General features: G+C 41.2%; 1 protein-coding gene across 4 annotated transcripts; it reads right to left on the bottom strand.

Annotated features, from left to right (window-relative positions):
• Positions 1-498: 498 nt before the first annotated feature.
• Positions 499-25,623, bottom strand: PLA2G12B (phospholipase A2 group XIIB). Of its 4 annotated transcripts, none has more exons than XM_081824077.1 (4): positions 25,220-25,623; positions 11,053-11,129; positions 7,715-7,880; positions 499-1,060 (listed from the first exon to the last, which is right to left on the bottom strand). In XM_081824077.1, the coding sequence occupies exons 1-4, from the start codon at positions 25,428-25,430 to the stop codon at positions 939-941; spliced, it is 576 nt and encodes a 191-aa protein (XP_081680203.1). In that variant the 5' UTR covers positions 25,431-25,623; the 3' UTR covers positions 499-938. The 4 variants fall into 4 exon arrangements, with proteins under 4 accessions (XP_081680203.1, XP_081680201.1, XP_081680200.1 ...); XM_081824075.1 differs by having other exon boundaries at positions 499-1,057; positions 11,041-11,129; positions 25,220-25,621; XM_081824074.1 differs by having other exon boundaries at positions 11,041-11,129; positions 25,220-25,616.
• Between the last annotated feature and the right edge of the window lie 567 nt (positions 25,624-26,190).

Below are 26,190 nucleotides of genomic sequence, written 5' to 3'. Positions count from 1 at the left end.
GTGGACCTCAGCCTTCCCAGTGCATCAGAATCAGGTGGGGAGCATTTATAAAACACCAATAGGTAGATACCACCCCCAGAGATTCTTTGTTTTTTAATGCTCCTCTGGTGATTCTAATCTGCAGTCAGGGTTGAGAACCATAGTTTAGGGATTGACCATTTGCGTCCCCTCAGATTTCAGGGACTTTTCCTAGCTATCTTCAGTGGCAATTTTTTACCACATGCTTCTCAGATCTTAACATGACACTAACACCACTTAGGAATTGGGAATATCAACAGGAATAGTTCATTGAGGAAAGAATTGAACCTCAGAGACCTAACTCCATCTGACCTCACCTTCATTGGCCTTAACCAGGTAAGTCTCTGACTTTGCCCACCTGTTCTCATCTCTCCAGCACCAGTGGGAATGATGGTTATCATTGGTGGAACTTACCAGGAAGGGTTCTGTTCTCTTCTAAGTGAAATGGAAGCACATTGGTGATAATGGAATTCATTCATCTCTTTTCTAAAAAGTACACTTTATTAAATGTGAGATGCTTACTGGCAACTGAAACATGGACCAGAGGAAAGTCCTTGCCTCCCACATGGTTGGACTCTGCAAAACTTCACTTATGAATATAATTACCAAGTCCAGGAATCCCAGTATTTTAGTCTTTATTTTAGTCTTTAAACTAAGAACTGAATTGCCAGGCAAATATGTCTTGGTTGGGGAGACCATTGTCAAATGAAGAGTAGTCTTCAAATCACTCCATGGCTTCTTTCCAATTCTCCTCAAAGGATGGGACTCACTTCTCAGCTGTAGAACAAGGCTTTCTTTCTCTTGCTTTGTGGTATCCAAACTTCTGGAAGCAAGGATGAGATTGCTCACTCTGCCACACTACCATCTCAGAGACTGACAGCCATGGCGTCACTCAAAACCAGGAAGGGATCACCTCTTTCTCATAACTCTGCCTTCTCCTCTTCCGCACAGATGCAGGCTGCCCGTTGGCTATTCATAAAAGGTCGGCAGCCCAAGGTCCATACAGTATTGAACACAGTATCAGCCAGAGAATCACAGGCTACTTGAAAAAGATGAAGAGAAATAAAAGGTTAACATACAAGACTACCTCAGGTAGTTTGAGTAATTTTAAGAAGCAATGTAATTCCAAGGATAACATGACATCTGGAGGAAAGTAAAGGCAGTAATCCAAATACAGAATTAAAAAGAAAAACATACATTTAAGAGAAGCTTTTTCGTAAGCTTCCATCCCATCTAATAAAGCAGAATATACTTTGGGGTACCCTTCTTTTATGGGCCTCCAGGTCAAAATCATGTTTAGCAATCAGAATGTCCCATACCACTATGCTCACTCCATGGAAACTCTACCATTTTTGCAGAATATTCCCTCAGATAACTCTGTTTCCTATAGCTTTCTCTGTTCAAGTGTGGGATGAATAACTATTCACTCATTGAAAAACCATGTGTGTTGGTCAATAATTCTCTTAGGCATCAGGGATACAAAGACCAAAGTGACCCCTACCTAAGTACTCACAGTTTGGACAAAGAGGTAGACAGGATGGATAGGTAAACAAATGGTTACACTACACCATGATGGAAGTGAAATCAAGGTTGTATGGGAACCCACAGAAAGACTCTCTATCCCTCTGGGGTAAGAGTTATTAGGGAAGGCATCTCAGAACACCTTCCATTAGAATTTTGATAGAGATTACATTGAATCTGTAGATTGTTTTGGGTAGTATGCGCATTTTAAGAATATTAATTCTTTTAATCTGTGATCACAGAATATCTTTCCATTTATTTGTGTCATCCTCAATTCTTCCATCAATGTCTTATAGTTTTCAATGCACAGGTCTTTCACCTCCTTGGTTAAATTTATTCCTGGGTATTTTATGCTTTCAATGCAATTGTAAATGAAAATTTTTAAAATTTTTCTCTCTGATAATTCATTATTAGTGTATAGAAACAAAACTGATTTTTGTATATTAATCTTGTATCCTGTGACTTTACTGAATTTATTAGTTCTAACAGTTTTTTTGGTGGAGTTTTTAGGGTTTTACATATATGATATCACATCATCTGCAAATAGCAATAGTTTTACATCTTCCATTTTTTTATTTAAAAAATTTTTTAAATTTTATTATGTTAATCACCATACATTGCATCATTAGTTTTTGATGTAGTGTTCCATGATTCATTGTTTGTGTATAACACCCAGTGCTCCATTCAGTATGTGCCCTCTTTAATATCCAGCACCAGGCTAACCCATCCCCCCACCCTCTCCCCTCTAGAACCCTCAGTTTGTTTCTCAGAGTCCACCGTCTCTCATGGTTTGTCTCCCCCACCGATTTCCCCCCCTTCCATTTCAATTTCGATGTCTTTTATTTCTTCTTTTTGCCTAATTGCTCTGGCTAGAATACTTCCAATACTATATGAAATAAAAGTGGTGAAAGTGGGTGTTCTTGTCTTATTCCTGATCATAGAGGGAAAGCTTTCAGCTTTTCTCCATTAAGCATGATGTTAGCTGTGGGTTTGTCATGTATGGCCTTTCTTATGTTGAGATATGTTCCCCTCTACCTATTGTGTTGAGAGTTTTTTTTACCACAAATCGATATTGAATTTCATTAAATGCTTTTTCTGCATCTATTGAGATGACTATATGATATTTATCCTTCATTTTGTTAATGTGGTGTATCACATTGTCTGGTTTGCTGAAGTTGAACCATTCTTACATCTCTTGAATAAATCCCACTTGATTATGATGTACAATCCTTTTAATGTATTTTTGAGTTAGGTCTGCTAAAGTTCTGTTGAAGATTTTTGCATCTATGTTCATCAGGGATATTGACCTCTAATTTTCTTTTCTTGTGGTGTCCTTGTCTAGTTTGGGTATGAGGGTAATGCTGGCCTCATAGAGTGAGCTTGGAAGTATTCCCTCCTCTTCTATTTTTTGGAAGAGTTTGAGAAGGATTGGTATTAATTTTTTTAAATGTTGAAGCCATTTAAATGGATGATTAATTCTTTAAATGTTGAAGCCACTTTAAAAGTCCATCTTTTTCATTTGTTGGAAGATTTTTTGATTGCTAACTCGATCACCTTACTAATGATCAGTCTATTCAGATTCTACTTTTTCATTATTCAGTCTTGGTAGGTTGTGTGTTTCTAGGAATTTACCCATTTCTCCTCCGTTGTCCAACTTGTTAGCATATAATTATTCATAGTAGTCTCTTGTGATCCTTTGTATTTCTGTGGTATCAGTTGAAATGTCTCATCTTCCATTTCTGATTTTATTTATTTGAGTTCTCTTTTTTTCTTAGTGAGTCTAGCTACAGGTTTGCCTATTTTGTTCATCTTTTTTAAAAAAGCTCCTACTTTCATTTATCTTTTCTATTGTTATTTTAGCCTTCATTTCATTTATTTCTGCTCTGATCTTTGTTATTCCCTTTCTTCTACTAACTTTGGGCTCCATTGCTTTTCTTTTTCTAATTCCTTGAGGTGTACAGCTAGAGTTTGTTCAAGATCTTTCTTTTTTTTCTTGATATAGGCATTTATGGCTGTGAATTTCCCTCTTAGAACTATTTTTGCTGCATCTCATAAGTTTAGGTATGTTGTATTTTCATTCATCTCAATATTTTTAAAAAAGATTTATTGTTTTAGAGAGAGAGAGCTGGGGGAGGGGCAGAGGGAAAGAATCTCAAGCAGACTCTCTGCTAAGTGCAGAACCCGATGAAGGGCTCAATCTCATGACTCTGAGATAGACCATGACCTAGCCAAAATCAAGAGACAGATGCTGGGGTGCCTGGGTGGCTCAGTCAATTAAGTGTCCAACTCTTGATTTTGCCTCAGGTCATGATCTCAGGATCAAGATCAAGCCCCACCTCAGGCTCTGTGAAAGGCAGGGAGTCTGCTTGGGATTCTCTCTCTCCCTCTCCCTCTAACCCTCCCCCACACACTCTCTCTCTCTCTAAAGTAAAAATAAATAAATCTTAAAAAAAAAAAAGAGTTGGACACTTAACTGACTGAGCCACTCAGGTGCCCCTCAATATTTTTTTTTTATTTCTCTTTTGATTTCTTCTTTGGCCCTTTGGTTGTTTGGTACCATTTGTTTATTTGCTCTCTACATTGCTCTCCCCACTTCTAGTCAATATTGTACTGGAAGTTCTAGACAGGACAACTGGCAAGAGGAATACGTAAAAGGCATCCAAATTGGAAAGGAAGATGATATGTAGATGGCATTATCTTGTGTATAGAAAAACCTAAGGAATCCACTAAAATCTATTAAAATTAATAAGTGAGTTGAGCAAGGTTGCAGGATAATAGATCAATATGCAAAATCAGTTGTATATATATATGTATACATATTTATACAACATACATATACATATATATATATTTGTACATTATTAATAAAATAAAATTAAGAAAATTTTATTTACAATAATAACAAAATGAATAAATTAATACTTATGAATATATTAAACAAAAGAAGTGTAAGACTTGTGTTCTGAAAACTATAAAACATTGTTGAAAGAAATTAAAGAAAATCTAAGTAGGGCGCCTGGGTGGCTCAGTTGGTTAAGCGACTGCCTTCGGCTCAGGTCATGATCCTGGAGTCCCTGGATCGAGTCCCGCATCGGGCTCCCTGCTTGGCAGGGAGTCTGCTTCTCCCTCTGACCCTCCCCCCTCTCATGTGCTCTCTCTCATTCTCTCTCTCTCAAATAAATAAATAAAATCTTTAAAAAAAGAGAGAGAATCTAAGTAAATGGAGAATTCATGTTCATTGATCGGAAAACATAATTTTGTTAGGATGGTAATATGCCTCAAATTGATCTACAGATTTAACAAAAGCCCTATCAAAATTCCAGCTGCCATTTCTTTCAGAAATCGACAAGCTGAACCTAAAATTCATATGGAAATGCAAAGCATCCAGAATACCCAAAACATTCTTGGAAAAAGAAGGACAAAGTTGAAGGACACTTCCCGATTTCAAAGTTTACCACAAAACCACAGTAATAAAGACGGTGTGGCACAGGCATAGATCAATGGAATAGAATTGAAGGTATAGAAATAAACACTGCATTTATATTCAATTGATTTTTGATAAGGGTGCAAAAACAAATGTGAGGAAGAATAGTCTTTCAGCAATATGCAGGAACATCTGTATATACACACACACAGAAGAATGAAGTTGGACCTCTTTCTTACACCATATGTAAAAATTACTAAAAGTAGATCATAAACCTAAATGTATAAGCTAAAACAAAACTCTTAGAAGAAGAAACTCTTAGAAGACCAAATCTTTGTGACCTTGGGTTAAGCAAAGCCTTCTTACATATGACACCGAAAGTAGAAGCAACAAAAGAAAAAAATAGATAAATTGCACTTAATCAAAATGGAAAACTTATGCATTACAAGTAATTTCATCAAGAAAGTAAAAAAACCCCACAAAGTGGGAGAAAATATTAGTGAAATCTATATTCAATAAGGGATGTGTGTCCAGAATATATAAAGAAAGCTTACAACTCAATAATAAAAAGACAAGTAACCCAACTTAAAAAGAGGCAAAGGATCCAAATAGACATTTCTCCAAAGCAGATATTTAATGGCCAATAAGCACATAAAAAGATGCTCATCATAAGCAATCAGGGACATGCAAATCAAAACCACAATGAGATACAATTTCACACTCACTGGGGTCTATAATTAAAAAGACAGAGGGGCACTTGACTGGCTCATTGGAAGAGCATGTGATTCTTGATCTCGGGGCCATGAGTTCAAGCCCCATGTTGGGTGTGGAGATTGCTTAAGTAAATAAACTTTAAAAAAAACTGATAATAACAAGGGTTGGTAAGGATGTAGAGAAATTGGAACTTTAATACATTGCTGGTGGGAATGTAAAATAGTACAGCTGTTTTGGAAAACAGTTTGTCATAAAATTACCATTATAACCCAGAATTCCCCTCCTAGATATATACTCAAGAGAAATGAAAAAATATGTCTCCACAAAAACCCATACATCAATGTTCATACCAGAATTGTTCATAATAGACAAAAGGTGGAAACAACCCAAATGTCCTTCATTTGGTGAATAAAGAAAATACATTATATCCATGTAATGGAATATAGTTTAGCAATAAAAAGGAATGAAATACTGATACATGCTACCCCATGGATGAACTTTGCTGAGTTAAAGAAGCCAGTCACAGAAGACCACATATTTTATGATTCCATTTATATGAAATGTCCAGAATAGGCAAATCAATAGAGGTAGAAAGATTTATGGCTGTCAAGGGCCGGGTAGGGGAAAGGTGGAGTGGGCTTGCTCGTGGCTATGGGATTTCCTTTTGGAGTGTTGAAAATGTCCTAAAATTGATTGTGGGGCTGACTGCATAGTTCTCTGAACATATTTTAAAAGCATTTAAATTGTTCAATTGTATAGTATGTGAATTATATCTCAATAAATCTATTTAACAACAACAACAAAAATGATCAGAATGTTCCAAGCAGAGGGAACTATAGAGGCAGAAGGATATGGTCCACCAACCCAAGGAGTTTGGAATGGCAGAAGTCAGGAGAGAAATCAGAAATATGCATGATGCTGCTGGAGAGGTAGGGTAATGGATGAGAAAAGGCTACATATATCATACTAAGGAGTTTGGATTTAATCCCAAGGAAGAGGAACCAGTTAAGGACTTACACAGAGGGTGGAAATGACTGGATTCATGTGGTACAAAAATATATCTGGTCCCTCTGGGGAAAAATAGATTGGATGGGACCCAGAGATTTGATTAACTTGCAATAATCAGGCAAGTGGTATATCAAAGAGATATTTAGGAGAAAGAATCAATAGAACGTTGCTTAGAGGAAGTAACTTGACCTGACCCTAGATTAGCAGCAGGTACTTATTCACCTTTTGTAGGTACAGATAGTGTAATACTCCCTTTTATGGGGCCTAATTAATTATTCATATTTTCAAGCCTTCACACATTCCCTTTAGGACTACACTCTAGACATCGATCTATGAAAACAGTCCAAGATTCTTTCTACTGCTGACATTCTAGTGGCATGAGGCCAGCTCCTTATAAGCTTAAATGTCAAACTTTGCCATCTAAAGATATATAATGCTAATACCTGGATGTAATGTTCTGGCTTTGGAAACTAAAGGATTAAAGCTTTTCCTAAGGTGAATTAGAGAAAAGAAATTACACAATCAGCGCTAGAAACTGGGTGGCTAAGCAGTTGTTTAAAATAATTATCCTCAAGTATACAGAGAGCTTTATACAAAAAGATAGATTTTTAAAAATTCTTTGCCAAACTGAGAACAAAATAAGGAAAAAAGAGCTTACACCAAACCAAGTGGTCCTATACAGAATAACTCCTGATACGGAAAATTATTTAATAGTGGAATGCATAACAAAAGCCAGTTGGGCAACTCTTTCTCCGGTCTTAAAGGACAGATTTTTAGATCTCTGGGACGGCTTTGGTGTGGCCTGTCCATCAGGAGTGTGGCCAGCAGCTCCTGGGCAGGACAGCAAGAACTTTAGTAAAGGAATGCCCAGAATCTTCCTTCGCCCTTCTTATGTTTGTCACAGTGTTCTAGAAAGAAAGTTCAGTGAGCTCTAATGGTCCCTTTGCATAAAGGGGCTCTGGATACATTTCTGTATGAAAACAGGAACAGAACTCCCTGCTCACACGCCGATGCCCTTAAGATACCTACCTTCCACGTTGGAGACAAAGCCCAGACTCCGCTTCAGGTCAGAACAGATAGAGTGGAGACACCATCGGAATTTTGCGTCACAACGATACTTATTGGCACCGCAAGTATCATAACAGACGTCCAGCTGGTTGCAGCACTTGGTCATTGCTGGAATGCCCAAGTCCATCTGGGGAAAAGTGAAGGAAGAAAACGCCACGTTTAGACTAAGGACCTTAGGCAACCTTGCCCTCCTTGTTATGAACTAGCCAGTCCTCAAATTCCCGTTATACATTCAGATCAATTCCAAAACACCAGTCTCTCGGAAGAACACATCTGGTTGACAGTCACGGATGTTAAGTTTCAATCATGGTTCAGTTATTAGTTTATGAACTCTGAATAGCCCATTTTCTCTTTTTCTTTTAGAGGTAGTAATTTTCAAATTCGCAGGCCACTATAGGGATGAGAATAGAGATCAGAAGGTTAGTGAAGAAGGTAGAGCTGCAGGACTTCCAAATCCAACTAAAACATATGCTATGGGAGATTTTGCTTGAGCCAAGGATCTGAAAGCTCAGAAGTATGAAAAATTAAGCCTCAGTTCATCAAGAGTTCACCAGCATTTATCAGGGACCCATCCCACACAGCACTGTTTTAAAGGTGTGTTACGTGTCAGGGAGCAGGGTGGGCTCTAGCAGGCGTGGTTCCCGACCGCAGGCTGGCTACAGTCAACGGCGAGATCTGACACACACACACAGACATGTATTAAGCATCCTATAAACAGTTGCAATTGTTGTGGCATAAACTGAGTAACGAGGTTCATAGGATGCCACATCTAGAGTTTGATAACTCTACATGGGTTTTTTTGGAGAGGCTTATTAGTGATGAGGGTAGACTTAGGGTGTAGCAGGTAAAGAAAGGAGATATGAGCAAATCATATGTGAGCAAGTCAGTTTGTTTAGTCTTTCAAGGGCTTAGCAGGGATGTATTTGTTTGTTTGTTTATTACTTTTTAATTAGAGAGAAAGGCAAGTCAGTGGATGGCCCTGACTTTCAAAGTAACCGGTAAGAATTGATAAAAACTCTGGAGCAAGGCAGGGACATGATGGAATGAATGACTACAGAGAGTGATCGTTCTGTGGTCTGTGCAATAGTCTGGAACAGGGGCGTTGAGACATAGGAGGAGCATCTTAGAATCTGACATAGGTAGAGCATCTTAGAATCTTTTGCGAGGCAGGGACATGATGGAATGAATGACTACCGAGAGTGATCGTTCTGTGGTCTGTGCAATAGTCTGGAACAGGGGCGTCGAGACATAGGTAGAGCATCTTAGAATCTTTTGCGGTTCTTCTGTTCATAGACTTGGACCCAAGGGGAGACTGGAAATCTGGTTTCGCAGTATAAGTGGGGATTGATTGATTAATCAGCTATTATAGATCCTTTTCACTTGGGTCTCCTTAAGTGGTCCCTTCTTTGAACTTTTACTCCAAGGACACCTAAAGCAAAATATGGACATTGATAGTTTAAAATGCCCTCTGAGAGAAAGAAAAGAAAACACATTGTTACATTAAGAGGCCAACCATTTGTACATTTCCATAGAGGTTTCAATACCACTTCCATAGTTACTAAATTGGTATCAAGTATATTTGCCAAAAAGGGGGATTTCTCTAATATAAATATATATTTGAAAAGATTGCCTTTCCTCTGTGTCCATGCACATACTGATGACTGTGGACAAGGCTGGGCCCACGGTTGTGCAGGTTGTGCAGTGCCCAAAAGCATCCTATCAAAGGGGGCACCTCCCCACAAGACATCACAGATTTGTATATTTATTAAGAAAAATGTCTAGCCAGGGCGCCTGGGTGGTGTAGTTGGTTAAGCGTCTGACTCTTGGTCTTGGCGCAGGTTATGATCCCAGGGTCGTGGGATCCAGCCCCTTGTTGGGCTCTGCATTTAGCACGAGTCTGCTTTAGATTCTCTCTCCCTCTCCCTAATGCTCCTCCTCTCGCTCTCTTGCTCTCTCTCTCGCAAACAGATAAATAAATCTGTTAAAAAAAAAAAGAAAAATGTCTAGCAAATGGCAAATTTCCTCTCCTCTCCTCAGTACATTAGGATAAATTTCTGACAAATGGAAGGGGCAAGGGGACATTTTCCCAATTTGCACAAAAATGCCACAATGGTGGGCAGCATTTTGTTTTTAAAGATTTTATTTATTTATTTGAGAGAGAGAGAGCATAAGCAGGAGGAGCAGCAGAGGGAGAGGGAGAAGCAGACTCCCTGCTGAGCCGGGAGCCCGATGTAGGGCGCAATCCCAGGACCCTGGGATCATGACCTGAGCCGAAGGCAGACGCTTAACCGACTGAGCCACCCAAGCACCCCAGTGGGCAGCATTTTTGATAGAAGAAAAAACATTTTGCTGCTTAGAAGACTATTACAAAGTAAAATCTTTTGAATCAGCGGAAAAGTGAAGTTGAGCCTGACTAAGGCAGAATTCAAAATCATAGCTTAGGTGTGAAATCCCTCTACCTACCTTTTACATAACACCTCTTTTCTGAAGTAAAAAAGATAAAAGGGCCTCCAAGAGGTCTTAAAATCAATCAGTTTATTACTTGTTTTCAGGGGAGGCCAGTGGTTTGACAAACGGCCAGCAGTAGGAAGAGAAATGTTGAGCCAGCGGTTAGATTGGGGGGTGTGTGGGGGGGCTGGATGCTTGTATGTGGGTGGGTATGTGTAGAATCCTATGGTCTTAGTACTCTAAGCATAGTTGGTTTGATGCTACCAGCTTGATCTCAACCACTTGCCAAAGTCTTCGCTGGTCAGTGCCAAAGGCTCCAGCACATCATGGGAAAAGTCTCACTAAATTTAAATAAGTCAAACTTGTCAGATTTCATATGAAGTGATGTTTGATCCCCTACGATTTGGCTGATACTTGCAGTGGTGATTTTAAAGTTCACCACATAAGGTCTTATCTGAGGAGCGCTGCCTCTGATAAAAGGAAATCAGATACTTTCTTTGAAAATTATCTCCCTTACTCTGTATCTAATTTTTTTTAAGATCTCATTTATTTATTTGTCAGAGAGAGAGAGAGAGAGAGCACAAGCAGGGGGAGCAGCAGGCAGAGGGAGAGGGAGAAGCAGGCTCTCTGCTGAGCAGGACTTGATCCCAGGACCTTTGGATCACGACCTGAGCCAAAGGCAGATGCCTAACCGACCGAGCCACCCAGGCATCCCTCCAATTTAAAGCAATTTTACTGCTCAGCCATATTCCATAAATGATCACTCCCATCAGGGATAACTCTTGGACTTGCCTTAGTTAAAACCAATCAACTAAGAAAATAATGATGGTGGTACGTACACTTTCTGGTACCTTAAGACCCAGGAAATAGGAGCTGCAGCCATTGGGCTCCTGAGGCTTGTAGCCAGGTCTGGGCATGGGTGCCTTTCCTAGCAGGAGAAAGAGAGGAAAGAAGCAGAAAGAAATATTTAGAAATTAAGCATTTGGGAACATGCATCAAATAAAAATTATCTAAAAGCATATTCAATTTTTCCTTTAAAAGTCATCATTCACATCCCAATTAGGTGGTAATTGATGGTGATGGTGATGATGATGATAATGTCATAAAAGGGTAACAATCTTCAGACTAGTTTGGCATTTTTCTCCTAATCTCAAAGAATTTTATGAGCATTCATTTACTAACGATTCTAATGTTTTGTTTTGTTTTTATTTTTTTCTTTTCTAATTTTTATTTTTTATTCTTTTCTTTTATTTAAAATCAATTAATTAACATACAGTGTATTATTAGTCTCAGAGGTAGAGTTCAGTGATTCATCAGTTGCCTATAACACTCAGTGCTCAGTACATCACGTGCCCTCCTTAATGCCCATCACCCCTGTTACCCTCCACCTCCAACAACCTCAGTTTGTTTCCTGTAGTTAAGAGTCTCTTATGGTTTGTCTTCCTCTCTTATTTCGTCTTGTTTGATTTTCCCCTCCCTTTCCCTATGATCATCTGTTTTGTTTCTTAAATTCCACATATGAGTGAGATCATATGATATTTGTCTTTCTCTGACTGACTTATTTTACTAAGCATAATACCCTCTAGTTCCATTCACTTCATTGCAAATGGTAAGATTTCAATTTTTTGATGGTGGAGTAATATTCCATTGTGTATATATAATACCACAACTTCTTTATCCATTCATCTGTTGATGGACATCTGGGGTCTTTCCATAGTTTAGCTATTGTGGACATTGCTGCTATAAACATTGGGGTGCATGTGCCCCTTTGAATCACTATGTTTGTATCCTTTGGATAAATACCTAGTACTGCAATTGCTGGTTCATAGCGTAGCTCTATTTTTAACTTTTTGAGGAACTTTCATATGTTTTCCAGAGTGGCTGCACCAGTTTGCATTCCCACCAACAGTGGGAGTCGAGTGTGATAGAGTTCAAGTTTTAAAGCATTGTGATCTAAAATATGCAGGGAATAATCCCAATCTTTTGGTACCAGTTGAGACCTGATTTGTGACCCAGTATGTGATCTATTCTGGAGAATGTTCCATGTACACTCAAGAAGAATGTATATTCTGTTGCTTTAGGATAGAATGCTCTGAATATATCTGTGAAGTCCATCTGGTCCAGTGTGTCATTCAAAGCCCTTGTTTCCTGTTGATCTTCTGCTTAGATGATCTGTCCATTGCTTGAGTGGGGTGTTAAAGTCCCCTACTATTATTGTATTATTATCAATGTGTTCCTTTAATTTTGTTATTAATTGGTTTATACAATTGGCTGCTCCCAAGTTAGGGGCATAAATATTTACAATTTTACAATCCTGGACTTCAAGCTCTATTACAAAGCTGTAATCATCAAGACAATATGGTACTGGCACAAAAACAGACACATAGATCAATGGAACAGAATAGAGAGCCCAGAAATGGACCCTCAACTCTATGGTCAACTAATCCTTGACAAAGCAGGAAAGACTATCCAATGGTAAAAAGACAGTCTTTTCAACAAATGGTGTTGGGAAAATTGGACAGCCACATGTAGAAGAATGAAACTGGACCATTTTCTTATACCATATAAAAATAAACTCAAAATGGATGAAAGGCCTAAATGTGAGACAGGAATCCATCAAAATCCTAGAGGAGAACACAGGCAGCAACCTCTGTGACCTCAGCCGCAGCAACTTCATGCTAGACACGTCTTCAAAGGCAAGCGAAGCAAAAGCAAAAATGAACTTCATCAAGATAAAAAGCTTTTACACCGCAAAGGAAACAGTCGATAAAAGTAAAAGACAACCGACAGAATGGGAGAAGATATTTGCAAATGTCTTATCAGATAAAGGGCTAGTATCCAAAATCTATAAAGAACTTATCAAACTCAACACCCAAAGAACAAATAATCCAGTCAAGAAATGGGCAGAAGACATGAACAGACATTTCTCCAAAGAAGACGTACAAATGGCCAACAGATACATGAAAAAATGCTCAACATCACTTGTCATCAGGGAAATACAAATCAAAACAGCAATGAGATACCACCTCACACCAGTCAGAATGACTATAATAACAAGTCAGGAAATGACAGATGTTGGTGAGGATGAAGAGAGGAACACAAATATATGGAGGTTAAATAGCAAACTACTAAAGAATGAATGGGTCAACCAGGAAATTAAAGAAGAATTTTAAAAAATTCATGGAAACAAATGAAAATGAAAATACCACAGCTCAGAACCTTTGGGATGCAGCAAAGGCGGTCCTAAGAGGGAAGTATATAACAATACAGGCCTTTCTCTAATGTTTCTTAAGTGCATGACTTTGGAGGTGAGGTCCATGGCAAAACAGAACTAAAACTCAAGGTGTCCTGGGGCACCTGGGTGGCTCAGTCGGTTAAGCCTCCGATTCATGATTTCAGTCTCAGGTCATGATCTCAGGGTCATGAGATTGAGCCCCACGTCGGGCTCCAAGCTCAGTGGGGAGCCTGCTTGAGATTCTCTTCCTCTCCCTCTGCCCCTCCCCCAGCTCACGCACATGTTCTCTCTCTAAAATAAAATAAACTCAAGGTGTCTTACTCCTTCATCCACTGTAAGACAAAGCAGAACATTACCTGATCACACACTTAACAAATCAGAACTTTAACAGTACCTCAAAATTTTTTCAGAATAACTTGAAGGAAATTTTGCAAGATTCCATAAATGTAAGCAAAGCATTATTGATCAAAGAGCAAAGAAAACATCACCATGCAGTATTTGAAACTTTGTATCATAGAACTAAGCAGAAACGATCTGGTTTGGCTACATGGCTACATGGCTTTTGAGTTATTTTATAATCTTGCAATTCTGTAGAGAGAAGCTTCGTCCATGTTATCAATGGTAGTCATCACAGGTAAAGAGAAGCTTGCAGGACAGTCGTAACAGTGAATATTTTCCTGTTATCCAGCTAAGGAAAATGGGACTGAGAGGCGTGTGACTTGCCTAAGTCATGCACTGAGTGGGGTAAGTAGCATATAAATCCAGATTTCTTGTTTTATGTCTCCAAAGCCCATGTTCTTCCACCATATTCCTTTGCCCATTTTTAAGAGATGCAAGACAGAGCATAAGACTGAGGAAATAAGCTAAGAATCCTCAGAGTGAGGCACATAGCATTTCTTTCACCTTCTCCTACAAGGTATTTCATTTTTAATTATTTGATATTATGAAATATTTCAAAACTGAAGAAAAGCCAGAGAAAACAACACCCATGTACCCACTACACAAACATAATAAATGTTAACATAGCCAAACTTGCTATCCATATTTTTTGGTTTAATTAAATGTTACAAGTACAGTTGAAGTCCCCTTGGCACTCCCCTGTTTTAATTTTTAGATACTAAGTCTATGCTTTAAAGCCCTCCCTTATTATCCTTAAAAATAGTTTTGACTATTCTTGGACCTATTGTCTTACAATTGAATTTTAGAGTCAACTTAGTAAATTCTACAAGAGACAGTACAGGATTTTTATTGAAAATACATTGTCTTTATAGATTAATCTGGAGACAGCTGATTTTTCTTAGAATATTCTATCTTCCTAGACGTGGGTATAATACAGTTGTCTATTTACTTGGGTCTTCCTTTATGTCCTTCAATAGAGTATTATAATTTTCACCATATATTTATTCTATCCCCTACATATTGTATTATTCAGGTGCTTAAACAAAATAGAATACATCATAATCCAGAATTAAGGATCATAAGGCTCATATGGCAAATCTGCACTTTTCTGGAACCCAGGCTGCTTCTAGCCTTCTGCTCTACCAGCCCTAGAATGCAACCCTGGCTCTCATGGTTCAAGATGGAGCTTCAGGCAATACATTCATACTGCAAGCAGCAGGATAAAAGGAGGTAGTGGGTCATAGCCCACTCTTTAATAAACACACTCCGGAATGATACACACATCACTTCCTCTTATTTCCCTTTGGCCAGACCTTAATCAAACAGCAATACCTAGTTGTAAAAGTGGGCTAGGAATTGAAGTCTTCTTTCAATGGAGGCATCCATGAGCCCAGCTTAAAATTGGGGAGGAGGGGTTTATTACTATAGAAAAGGGGGAGGATAATAGGGGACACTAAGCAGTCTCTGCCACTGTTTGGTTTTTGTTTCTGTAGTATGACGTGTATATGAGATCATGATTCAAGATGGCCCCCAGCAATCCCCGTCTCTTGGTGTTCGTGCCCTTGTGTGTTGTCCCAGGGTTGGTCTATGTGACCTAGAGAATATGGCAGAAGTGGAAGTATGTTTCTTCCAAGATGAGGTTATCTATCAGCCCTAGACAACCACTAACCACCTTTCTGTCTCTATAAATTTGCCTATTCTGGACATTTCACATAAATGAAATCATACAATATGTGGCCTTTTCTGTCTGCTTCTTTCACTGAGCATCATGTTTTCAAGGTTCATCCATGTTATAGCATGGATCAGTATTTCATTTTTTTTACTGTCAGTAAGTGTGATGAACATTTAGGTTTTCCCCACTTTTTGGCTATTATGAAAAATGCTACTACAAACATTATTTTGTGTGGACAATATGTTTGCATTTCCCCAGAGGAATAAAACTTCTGGGTCATATGCTAACTCTGTTTAACATTTTGAGGAGCTACCAGACTATTTTCCAAAGTGATGGCACAATTTTACATTCTCCACAGCAATGTATAAAGGTTCTAATTTCTCCACATCCTCTCCCCCACTTGTTATAATCTGTCTTTTTTTTTTTAAGATTTTATTTATTTATTCATGAGAGACAGAGAGACAGAGGCAGAGGGAGAAGCAGGCTCCCAAGGAGCAGGGAGCCCGATGTGGGACTCGATCCCAGGACCCTGGGATCACGACCTGAGCCGAAGGCAGACGCTTAACCTTCTGAGCCACCCAGGCACCCTATAATCTGTCTTTTTGATTACAGCCATCCTAATGAATGTAAAGTGGTATCTCATGGTCATTTTGATTTGCATTTCCCTAATAACTAATTACGTTGATTGTCTTTTCCTGTGTTTATTGGTCACTCATATGTCTTCTTTCCAAATACTTTCCCCCATTCTGTGGCTTGTCTTTTTCTTTCTTTCTTTCTTTCTTTCTTTCTTTCTTTCTTTCTTTCTTTCTTTCTTTCTTTCTCTCTCTCTCTCTCTTTCTTTCTTCCTTCCTTCCTTCCTTTCTTTCTTTCTTCTTTTTAGGATTTATTTATTTATTTATTTATTTGCCAGAAAGAGGGCAGGGGAGAGAGAGAGTGAGCAGGGGAAGCGACAGTCAGAGGGAGAGGGAGAAGCAGGCTCCGCACTGAGCAAGAAGCCCAATGTAGGACTCCATCCCAGGACCCTGGGATCGTGACCAGAGCTGAAGGCAGACGCTTAACCGACTGAGCCACCCAGGAGTCCCTTCTTTCACTTTCGTGAAAGTGTTGGTGTTCTTTGAATAGCCAAAGTTTTGAATTTTGATGAAGTCTGTCTACTTTCTTTCTTTTTGTTTTTTTAGGTGAAATTCGCATTTTCATCTTAAAGTGCACAGTTTAGGGGCATTCAATACATTCATAATGTTGTGCAACCATTGGCTCCGTCTACTTTCAAAACATTTTCATCACCCTCCAAAGGAGACCAAATGCCCATTAAACATATTCTCTCCTCCTTCCAACCCCTGGCAACCACTAATCTGCTTTGTCTCTAGGGATTTACCTTTTCTGGATATTTGAATAAGTGGAATCATAGAAGATGTATCATTTTGTGACTGCCTTCTTTCACTTAACATAGTATTTTCATGGCTCATCTGTGTTGTAGCATCTATCAGTACTGTGTTCTTTTTATGGCTGAATACTATTCCATTCTCTGGATATACCACAATTTGTTTATTCATCCATCCATTGATGGACATTTTGGTTGTTTTCATCTCTTGGCTATTGTGAAGAGTGCAGCTGTGAACAATGGTATGCAAATATTTGTTTGAATATCTGTTCTCAATTCTTTTGGGTACATACACCTAAGGAGTGGAATTGCTGGGTCATTTAGTAAAGCAATGCTAAACTTTTGGGGAAATTATCCAACTGTGTTCTTCAGCAGCTGCACCATTTTAAATTCCCACAAGGAATGCACAAGGGTTCCAATTTCTTCATGTCCTCAGTTTCACTATTCTTCTCCTGGTTGGAACGATCTGAAGGCCTGGTTTCCTTCACTTCTGGAACACATAGCCCCTGTCTGAATGTTTTCCTTTCCTCATTCTCCTTAATTTCTCCTCCGGGGCCTCATATTACTGAATGATGAATCTTCTTAACTCTGTCCTTTATATATCTTAACCTCTCTTTTACATTTTCCATCTTTTTTCTCTCTCTGCACTCAATTTGACCAGTCCATCAAATCTATTTTCCATTTCACCAATTCTCTCTAGGTTCACTAATCTGCTATTTAACCCATCCACTGAGTTTTTCCTTTCAATGGCTATAATTTTCACTTCTTGGAATCCTATTTGATTCTTCTTTTAAATCTGTATGTTGGTTTTCACTGTTCTATTTTTTTATTATGTTTTCTAGTCCTCCTTTTATTTCCTTAATAATCTCAAATATTCTTGTTATATTATTTTATGGTCTCCAGTCTTTGGGATGCTAAGTCATTTTTTAACGTCTGCTGAGTCTCCCTGAAGTTCGATTATTTTTCCACGTGGTGTATAATAGTTTAGTAAGACTTCAACTTCAGAAGGGCTTGTTTTTCTAAAGGAATTGCTGGGCCCCGGGTCATGTAGTAAAGAGTGGTTCCTCAATTACCTTTGCTGTGGTTCCAGGAGTCTTAAGATTCTATAAACACTAGTATTTATGTTAATTTTTCAGCTTGGAACTCATACCAGGCCAACTGTGTAAGTTCAAATTCCTCACCTGCGAACAGAATATGTTTGGAGTAGTGATTTTTTTTGGTGGGTCTTCTTTATTCCGCCTTCAAGCCTCAGCCCCAGCGGGATGGATATCATCCCTGTTACTTTCTTGGAATATTGGATAGATCTTTTCCAATCCATTTAAACAGACTGGGCAGGGATGCCTGGGTGGCTCAGTCGGTTAAGCATCTGCCTTCAGCTCAGGTCATGATCATGGGGTCCTGGGATCAAGTCCTACATTGGGCTCCTTGCTTGGCAAGGAGTCTGCTTCTCCCTCTGCCTCTGCTGCTCCCCCTGCTTGTGCTTGCTCTCTCTCTCTGATAAATAAATAAAATCTTTAAAAAATAAAATAAAATAAACAGACTGGGCAGCTCCTCAGGCTCTAAGCTTTATACAGACTGTTCAGTTCCAAATTCCCAATTCTTACAGTGAAAGTTATTCTTCCTCTCTTTGTATGAGTATTTTTTAATAGTTTTTTAAAAAGATTATTTATTTGTTTGAAAGAGAGAGAAAGAGCATGAGCGGGGGGAGGGGCAGAGAGAGAGAGAGGGAGAAGCAGCCCCCCACTGAGCAGGGAGCCCTATGTGGGGCTCAATCCCAAGACCCTGGGATCATGACCTGAGCCAAAGGCAGATGCTTAACTGACTGAGCCACACAGGTGCCCCTCTTTGTCTTAATATTAAAACCCATTCCTTAGCCCATAGAGTCTACATATGTACCTGACTAAAAACTCCAAGGTTTTTAGCATCAGCCCCTACTCACCACTTTGGCACTGCTCTTCCCCTTCAACTGGAACTTACAGGTTTCCCTTTATTCCGTTCTAGCTCGAGGATGTATTTTTTTTAATGTTTTCTTTTTACCCAACATTTCTTATTTGTAATGGAGAGGAACTGTGCTTATTGATGGAGTCTGCCAGCCCACCAGTAATCCCTACATGACTTTCCAAAGTTCTTGAGAAAGGTAACCTACCATTGATATGGTACTAATCTACTCTGTGTGTGCACGTGTGTGCACATTTGTGTGTGTGTGTGTGTGTGAGAGAGAGAATGGGTAAAATGTATTAAATAGTGTTAGCAATCAAATTACACATATGAAAATAATCACACTATGCCATAGATTAAATGTGAATTGTCTCTTGTAGGTAAGATGATTATGGTGATTTTATTTTTTCTTTGGATTGTTCTATTTTTTTTAAACATTTTATTTATTTGAGAGAGAGGGAGAGAGAGAGAAAGAGTGCACAAGCAGGTGGAGGTGCAGAGGAGGAGGGAGAAACAGACTCACCGCCAAGCAGGGAGCCCAATGTGGGGCTCGATCCCAGGACCCTGGGATCACGACCTGAGCCAAAGGCAGACGCCCAACGAACTGAGCCACCCAGGTGCCCCTGGATTGTTCTTTTACAAATGTCCTACACATATTAACTTAAAAGAAATTAGGGGGGAAATTTTTCAGGAAGAAACAAATGTGTAAATTTTGGGATAAAACTTATCTCTTTAATAATTTTGTTGATAAAGAGCTTTTGCAGCAGATGCAGTGCAGTTTCCTGGGGTTACCCTCTGCCTTTTTTATCAGAAGATAAAATTCTGATATCCCAGTTTGAAAGCTAATGGAATGCCAACTCCAGACACTTCCTACCTGTCCTGCTATGGTGATTTCTTTCTTTCTTTCTTTTTCTTTCTTTCTTTCTTTCTTTCTTTCTTTCTTTCTTTCTTTCTTTCTTTCTTTCTTTCTTTTGTATTTAATAGTTAATGATAGCTGTAGGAATTACATTTAGGAATGAAGCTTGAAAGAAAAGTTCTAAGTAAAAGGGTGATGGTTTGAGTCTGGGCAGAAGTAATTTACTATATCCTCAACTGATAGTTTGAGTTGTTTTGAGTTGCATTGAGTCTTTACAGTTTGATGTTTTGAGTCTAGGCACTCATAATGTACTATGTCCACAGATTAATTTTATTTTCTGGTTTTGGCTATTTACAGGAGTGGGAGGATGACCACTTGGTCCTGTAGTTCACAGGTTGGCAAATGATGGCCAAGACCAGCCCATTGCCTGTTTTTGTATAGCCTGCCAGCTAAAAATTGTTTTTATTTTTTTTTAAAGATTTTATTTATTTATTTGAGACAGAGAGAATGAGAGACAGAGAGCATGAGAGGGAGGAGGGTCAGAGGGAGAAGCAGACTCCCTGCCGAGCAGGGAGCCCGATGCAGGACTCGATCCCGGGCCTCCAGGATCATGACCTGAGCCGAAGGCAGTCGCTTAACCAACTGAGCCACCCAGGCGCCCCTGTTTTTATATTTTTAAATGGTGTGTGGGGGGGAGTCAAAACAAGGATAATATTTTGTGTCATGTGAAAATTATATGAAGTTCAAATTTTAGTGTCCATAAAAAAGTTCAATTGGAACACAGCAAGAGTCATTCATTACATTTTAGCTATGGCTGCTTTCCCAAAAAATACTAGCAGAAGGTTGTTATAATTGTGATGTGAGGATGGCTTTCTAAGCAAGACACAACATTCAGAAGCCATAAAGAAAAAGACTGACAGACTTGATCTCATGAAAATGAAAACCTTCTGAACAAAGTGAAACACCATAAAACACGTCAGACACTTAAAAGACAAACAAGGGAGATTTAGGAGGAGGGTTAGCCATGAAAGCCGAGTTCTGCCACAGGGCATGCACACTACCTCCTGGACCCAACCTTTTTTCCCTCTCAGGTTTGTCACTGAAAAGCACCGTAAAAACTTCTGGGCTTTATGACCCAGGTCAAGGGTTACGTCTTCCCCGGAGGGTGTGTCTCTTCTCCCCACCCAGCTGGCTCCTGCAGAAGCTGTGCTCCACCAGAAATCTAGAATCAAAGTACTTCATTTGAAATGTATATCCTTCTAGGGGCACCTGGGTGGCTCAGTCGGTTAAGCATCTGACTCTTGATTTCCGCTCAGGTCATGATCTCAGGGTGGTAGGATGAGCCCCGAATTGGGCTCCACACTCAGCAGGGAGTCTGCTTGAGTTTCTCTCTCTCTCGCCCTCCACCCCTCCCTGGCTCATGCACGCTCTCGAGTGAGCATGCTCTCTCTCAAATAAATAAATAAATCTTTAAAAATATAAATGTATATCCTTCCAGAAACACTCAAATATAGCATGAGAAACACCAAGGGAACAAAGCAGAACTACGACAATTTTACTGAAGCAATAAACTCTATTTCAGTCACTAAAACTGATTAAGTCACTGCAGGAGGGAGGATGACCAACTTGTCCTGGTTTGCCTGGGACTGCCCCTGTGTTAGTACTGGAAGTCCATATCCCAGGAATCCCCACTCCCACCCTGCCTCTTCCCTCGGTCCCCAGCAGACTGGGACATAGGGTCACCCTAGCACGAGAACAATCTTTGCCTCTAAACCAGTGGCTGTTTCCTTTTCTCGGGCTATGGATCCCCTTAAGAATCTGATGAAGGCGGTGAATCCTTTCCCTGGAAAAATATACAAACTCACAGGTTCATAAAACTTTGCTCTAGATTTTACACAGATAAAAGCCCTCTTGAAAAAAGAAGACTGATATTTAGAGATACTTTTTCTAGAACTAAACCCAAGAAGAAATTCCTCATGAGGTTCTTTTATCAAAGTGTGAATGTGGACAGTATCTTCAATCGTGATTTACAAGACACAGAAACTCTGCTCCAAATACCCTCATCCAGAGACCTTCATAAAGGCACAGAACACTTAGATCATCATTCGATGATTTCTCCCAGAAGCTGAGAGGGTGTTGTCCAGCCGCTGGGATTTCTGTGTTTTTTAAGTTTATGTTGAAAGAGAACGGGAAGAATCTGAATGCATAATTAACCTGTTCACCAGACCATCTTTCTCATAAGGTTTATAAAATTTATTTGGTATCTGCCATGCTCCATACATAGCACTAATTCTTTCTATATATTCTCTTTAATTCTTATAACAACCTTGTAGGTTGTAAGGTAGGTGTTATTAACATTATTTATAAACATGAGTTAACAGGGGCGCCTGGATGGCTCAGTCGTTAAGCGTCTGCCTTCGGCTCAGGTCATGATCCCGGGGTCCTGGGATTGAGCCCCGCATCGGGCTCCCTGCTCCACTTGGGCTCCCTGCTCCGCGGGAAGCCTGCTTCTCCCTCTTCCGCTCCCCCTGCTTGTGTTCCCTCTCTTGCTGTCTCTCTCTGTCAAATAAATAAATAAAATCTTAAAAAAAAACATGAGTCAACACAGGTTGAGAGAGTTAGGTAACTTGCCCAAGGTCACCAGCAATGGAATTCACGCATGCCCACCCCCAGTTCAAACCCATGATTTTTCCATTACTAGTTATTTCTCAGTCTGGTTCAAGAACCACCTGTACAGTTCCAGAGTCCTACCATAGACCTACTGGATCAGAATCCCTGGGGGTGGGAGAGGGAATCTTGTTCACATTAGTGCAGACCCCTTATAGCAGTTGGGTTACATCTGTTATTGATACCTGCTGAATCTCATTATATTGATAGCCCGATCCTTGGCAATTACAGATTTTGTGTGTTGACAAGAAAACAAGTGCTATAGATCTAAGTAGTGGGGAAATCAACGTTGACACAATGTTGTTGTTCACCTGTCTGAACAACCCATGGGCTGAAGTTCTCCAAGAATGACCTCTTAAAATAGCGCTGCATACCTTGACTGCACTTGGTAATCACCTGGGAAACATTAAAAATACTGATGTCTCCAACCCGCAGAGATTCTGATTAAATTGGTTTGGGCAGCAGGAGTTTTGAAAACCCCCCAGGTGCTGGTTAAGTGCAGAGCCAAGATAGAGAACTATGGTTTTAAGTAGTGGTTAAGTACCTATGAAATAGAAATTTTTTCTTGTAGACTACTTGTTGCTAAATTATTTCCTCTGACAAAAAATTGCAGACTTCAAAGCAGATCTTTTTTCCCCCCCTCAGAAGTGTGGTCTCAGGACCAGCAGCGTCAGAATCACCTGGGAACTCTTAGAAATGCAAATTCTCTGGCCACACCCCTGACCTACCGCCCTACCCAATCAGAAACGGGGGAGGCGAGTGCGGGGGGGGGGGGGGGGGGGGGCGGGGCAGCAGTCTTTTTAAACAAGCCCACCAGATGGTTCAAAGCACAGGGGAGTTTGAGAACCACTGCTTTAAAGAGAGAAGCATTATGCACAAGAAATGTATCACAAAGCAAACTGAGAAAGGACAGAGACCCAGTTAATTATTAGGTATTATCTGTTCCAAAGATTGCTTGATTGACGGTCAACCGGAGAAGATATTTTGTACTGTTTGGCCACAGCCTCCAGGTCCTCGGCTCCACCGAGTTCCAAAGGTAATAAGGCTTAACCCCGTATTTCCTACGTGTTTTTCAGGCCCCTCCTCATGGGCTCTGTTTTCAGAGTGAGTGGAGTTATTTGCCTTCCTGCAATGTCTTTGTTGACTATCCCCCATCCCCCAACAGTGACTGCTGACCCTGTCCAGGGAGAGGCTTACAACCAAATTTTGCTGAAATCTTTTAATGCTATTTTGCTAGAGAAAGAAGGAGAAGGTTTGATTCTTGTTTTCCTAAGAAAAATTCCTGTGGTTCTGTATTTGCTAAACCACAGACTTAAGTCTCTTATTGCCTCTAGGAAGGAAAACGCCACCTGTATTTATTCAATACGAGGAGTGCGTTACCTCCTTCCTGCACCACGGATGCAAACTGGGTGAGCACAGTCCAGTGACAAGGCACCTCCGCATTTGCCCAACCCCACCTTGGACAAAGATGGGGCGACGGGCCCAGGGGGTCCCAGCAAAGACAGCTTTTTACCCTATGGGATCTTCGCAGAGAAGATGCAGCTCCTTTGTTCACCATAACTGTATGTGGTTAAAACGTGTGTCCTGCGAGACTTTTGGTTGTGCTGCAAGGATGACCCATTGTCTTTGAGTCACTTGTGGTTCGTAAGGAAGTGCTGTCCCTGGCTCGAAGGTGGAAGGGAGTGAGCGGGACTGATTGGGTGAGTCCAGCAATTAAGCAGCTTTTTTGAGTCTCTCTCTTGAAGCTGAGCTTTATCTGCTGAGTGTTTGGAGAAAATATTTCTCACATGGTTTCCTGCTAGGCTAGACTGACTCACCATTTTCATCCAATCTGATGATGAAATATTTGATAAAGCCATAAAACGAATGCTATGTGAAGCTGTGTATCTTTCGAAAACCTGCTCAGCCGCATTTGAAGTCACCCCTGCCTCCCGGCTGCGAGGTCCAGGGCCCCGCTTTCTGCTGCCCTTACACGTCCCCCCGGTGCAGAGAAGGGAGACCTGACGCCAGGGACTCCTCTTGGCAACTACATGTGCACCCTGGCTCCCAGGGACCCTCTTTACAACTCCGGCAACGTGGGGCTCCTACCCGTTCGCAGCTGTACCTCGGACATCAGGCCTGAGGGACAGTGCGAGGCCTGCTCAGGGCCCGACCCACGGTGGGCAGAGACGGCTGGCTGCAAGCCCTCCCTACCCCTGCAGGCCTGCCATTGCTGAGTGAGGCAGTGGCAGAGGGGACTGCCCTCCCGGGAGGATGGGACACACTGACGCCCGTCAGAGACTGACAGAGCTGGAGGGAAGGTGTGAACTGCATTAGGGAGACAGTCACGGCGTGGCTGAGGAGGCTGTTTCACCCGCTGGCGGAATTGTCTCCGAATGCTCATCTCCAGTGTTCATCCCTAGGAACTCCTCCCAAAGACCCCTCATCTTCTCCCCCCGCCCCCCCACCCTTGCTTCCTGTTCCTCAGAACTGGCCTCACAACAAACTCATTAAAGCGGCCCCGGGGAACAAGGCTCCCTGGAGTAAGTTTGTTAGAAAAAGTACAGGCAGCTCAGTGAAATTTGTATTTCAGATAAACAAGCAATAATTTGTCAGCGTGAGTGTGTCCCAAATATTTCAAATATATTAACAAATTATTGGTGTTTATTTGAAAATCAAATTTCCCTGGGAGTCCTATGTTTTTATTCGCTGGGTCTGGCAAGCCGACTTAGGAGGTGGCTGACGGGGAGAAGAGCCTGCCAGGCTGGGCCCCCGCTCCAGCTGCCCACAGGCCCACCAGGGGAGGCCTCACAGGCCCACCAGGGGAGGCCTCACAGGCCCACCAGGGGAGGCCTCACAGGCCCACCAGGGGAGGCCTCGCGTGCACTCACCATATCGGCATCTGTACTGACAGACTCCATTTTTCCCTCCCAGCAGCTCCAGAAAGGAATCGAAGTAGCTGTTGACAGATTCAAAGCTGCCCCTGATGTGCCGAAGGCCCCAGTCTGAATAGGACTCCTCAGCCTCAGGGCTCGTGTCACTCTGAGCCAGGCCACCTCCCAGGCTAAGCCACAAGATCAAGAAGCCGGTGGCCAGCTTCATCCTGAAGCCAGGTAGGTACTGAGGTCCTTCCTCAAACCCCAGCCAGTGTCCCAGGAAGTCCAGGCCCACAGCCTGCTGGCCAGATGTCAAGCAGGACTGGAAAGGGGATTATCTGGAACACTCAGTCGGTGTGTTCCCCCAGAGGTGGACTTTAAACATAGCCATGGAGGTTGGGATGAGATCAGGGCAATTAGAAAGGGCAAAGGTTAGGCAGTGGGAGGGCCTGTCTGAGGGATGGCCAGTGAGAGAGAGCACTTCAAACTGGATTCCACAGGCCTGGAGGAGGGAGATGTGGGCCCACTTGAAGGAGGCATGAGCAGCAGAGCAATTGGGACTCTGCCCCCAACCAGCTTGTTAACCTATTGATCAGTTGTAAGTTTGGTCCCTCAGAGCTAGCCTCTTGACACGAGAGCTTGTCCCCGGTCTCGGCGCCACCCCGAAGTCAGTCACTTGTGCATGGTCTCCAGGGAGATTAGGCAGGATGTCTTGAGGGTTCAGGAAGCCCCCAGTGACAGTGGGTTAACCGTGTCCCCTGTCCCAACGGTCAGGATATTGTCAGAGTGCGCATGAAGTGGGCTTTCAGATTTGGGACCCCAGCTTCTGCCTTGGTCTCTTCTTGGCTCTCAGACTCCGTCCTCCAATCTGGCAGAGCTCGTGAGTGCAACTACCCACAGCGCTGGGACATTTTTGCGTCTTTGCTTCCAGCAGTGTTGTTCCCACTCTGGGTCTGATGCCTACGGATTGCCCAGGGATGGTGCTG

Source organism: Leptonychotes weddellii, chromosome 6, assembly GCF_054177405.1.
Source record: "Leptonychotes weddellii isolate Sample4059 chromosome 6, ASM5417740v2, whole genome shotgun sequence".
NCBI classification, from domain to species: Eukaryota; Metazoa; Chordata; class Mammalia; order Carnivora; family Phocidae; genus Leptonychotes; species Leptonychotes weddellii.
This window is presented reverse-complemented; position numbering and strand designations above follow the sequence as displayed.

Excerpts from the sequence above, each read along its gene's own strand:
- PLA2G12B (XM_081824074.1), bottom strand. The coding sequence starts at position 25,430 with ATGAAGCTGGCCACCGGCTTCTTGATCTTGTGGCTTAGCCTGGGAGGT. Across the intron at positions 7,881-11,040 it reads GTCTTAAGGTACCAGAAAGT|ATGGACTTGGGCATTCCAGC; the intron begins GTACGTACCACC and ends ACTTTTCCCCAG. Across the intron at positions 1,061-7,714 it reads CTTTGTCTCCAACGTGGAAG|TAGCCTGTGATTCTCTGGCT; the intron begins GTAGGTATCTTA and ends ATCTTTTTCAAG.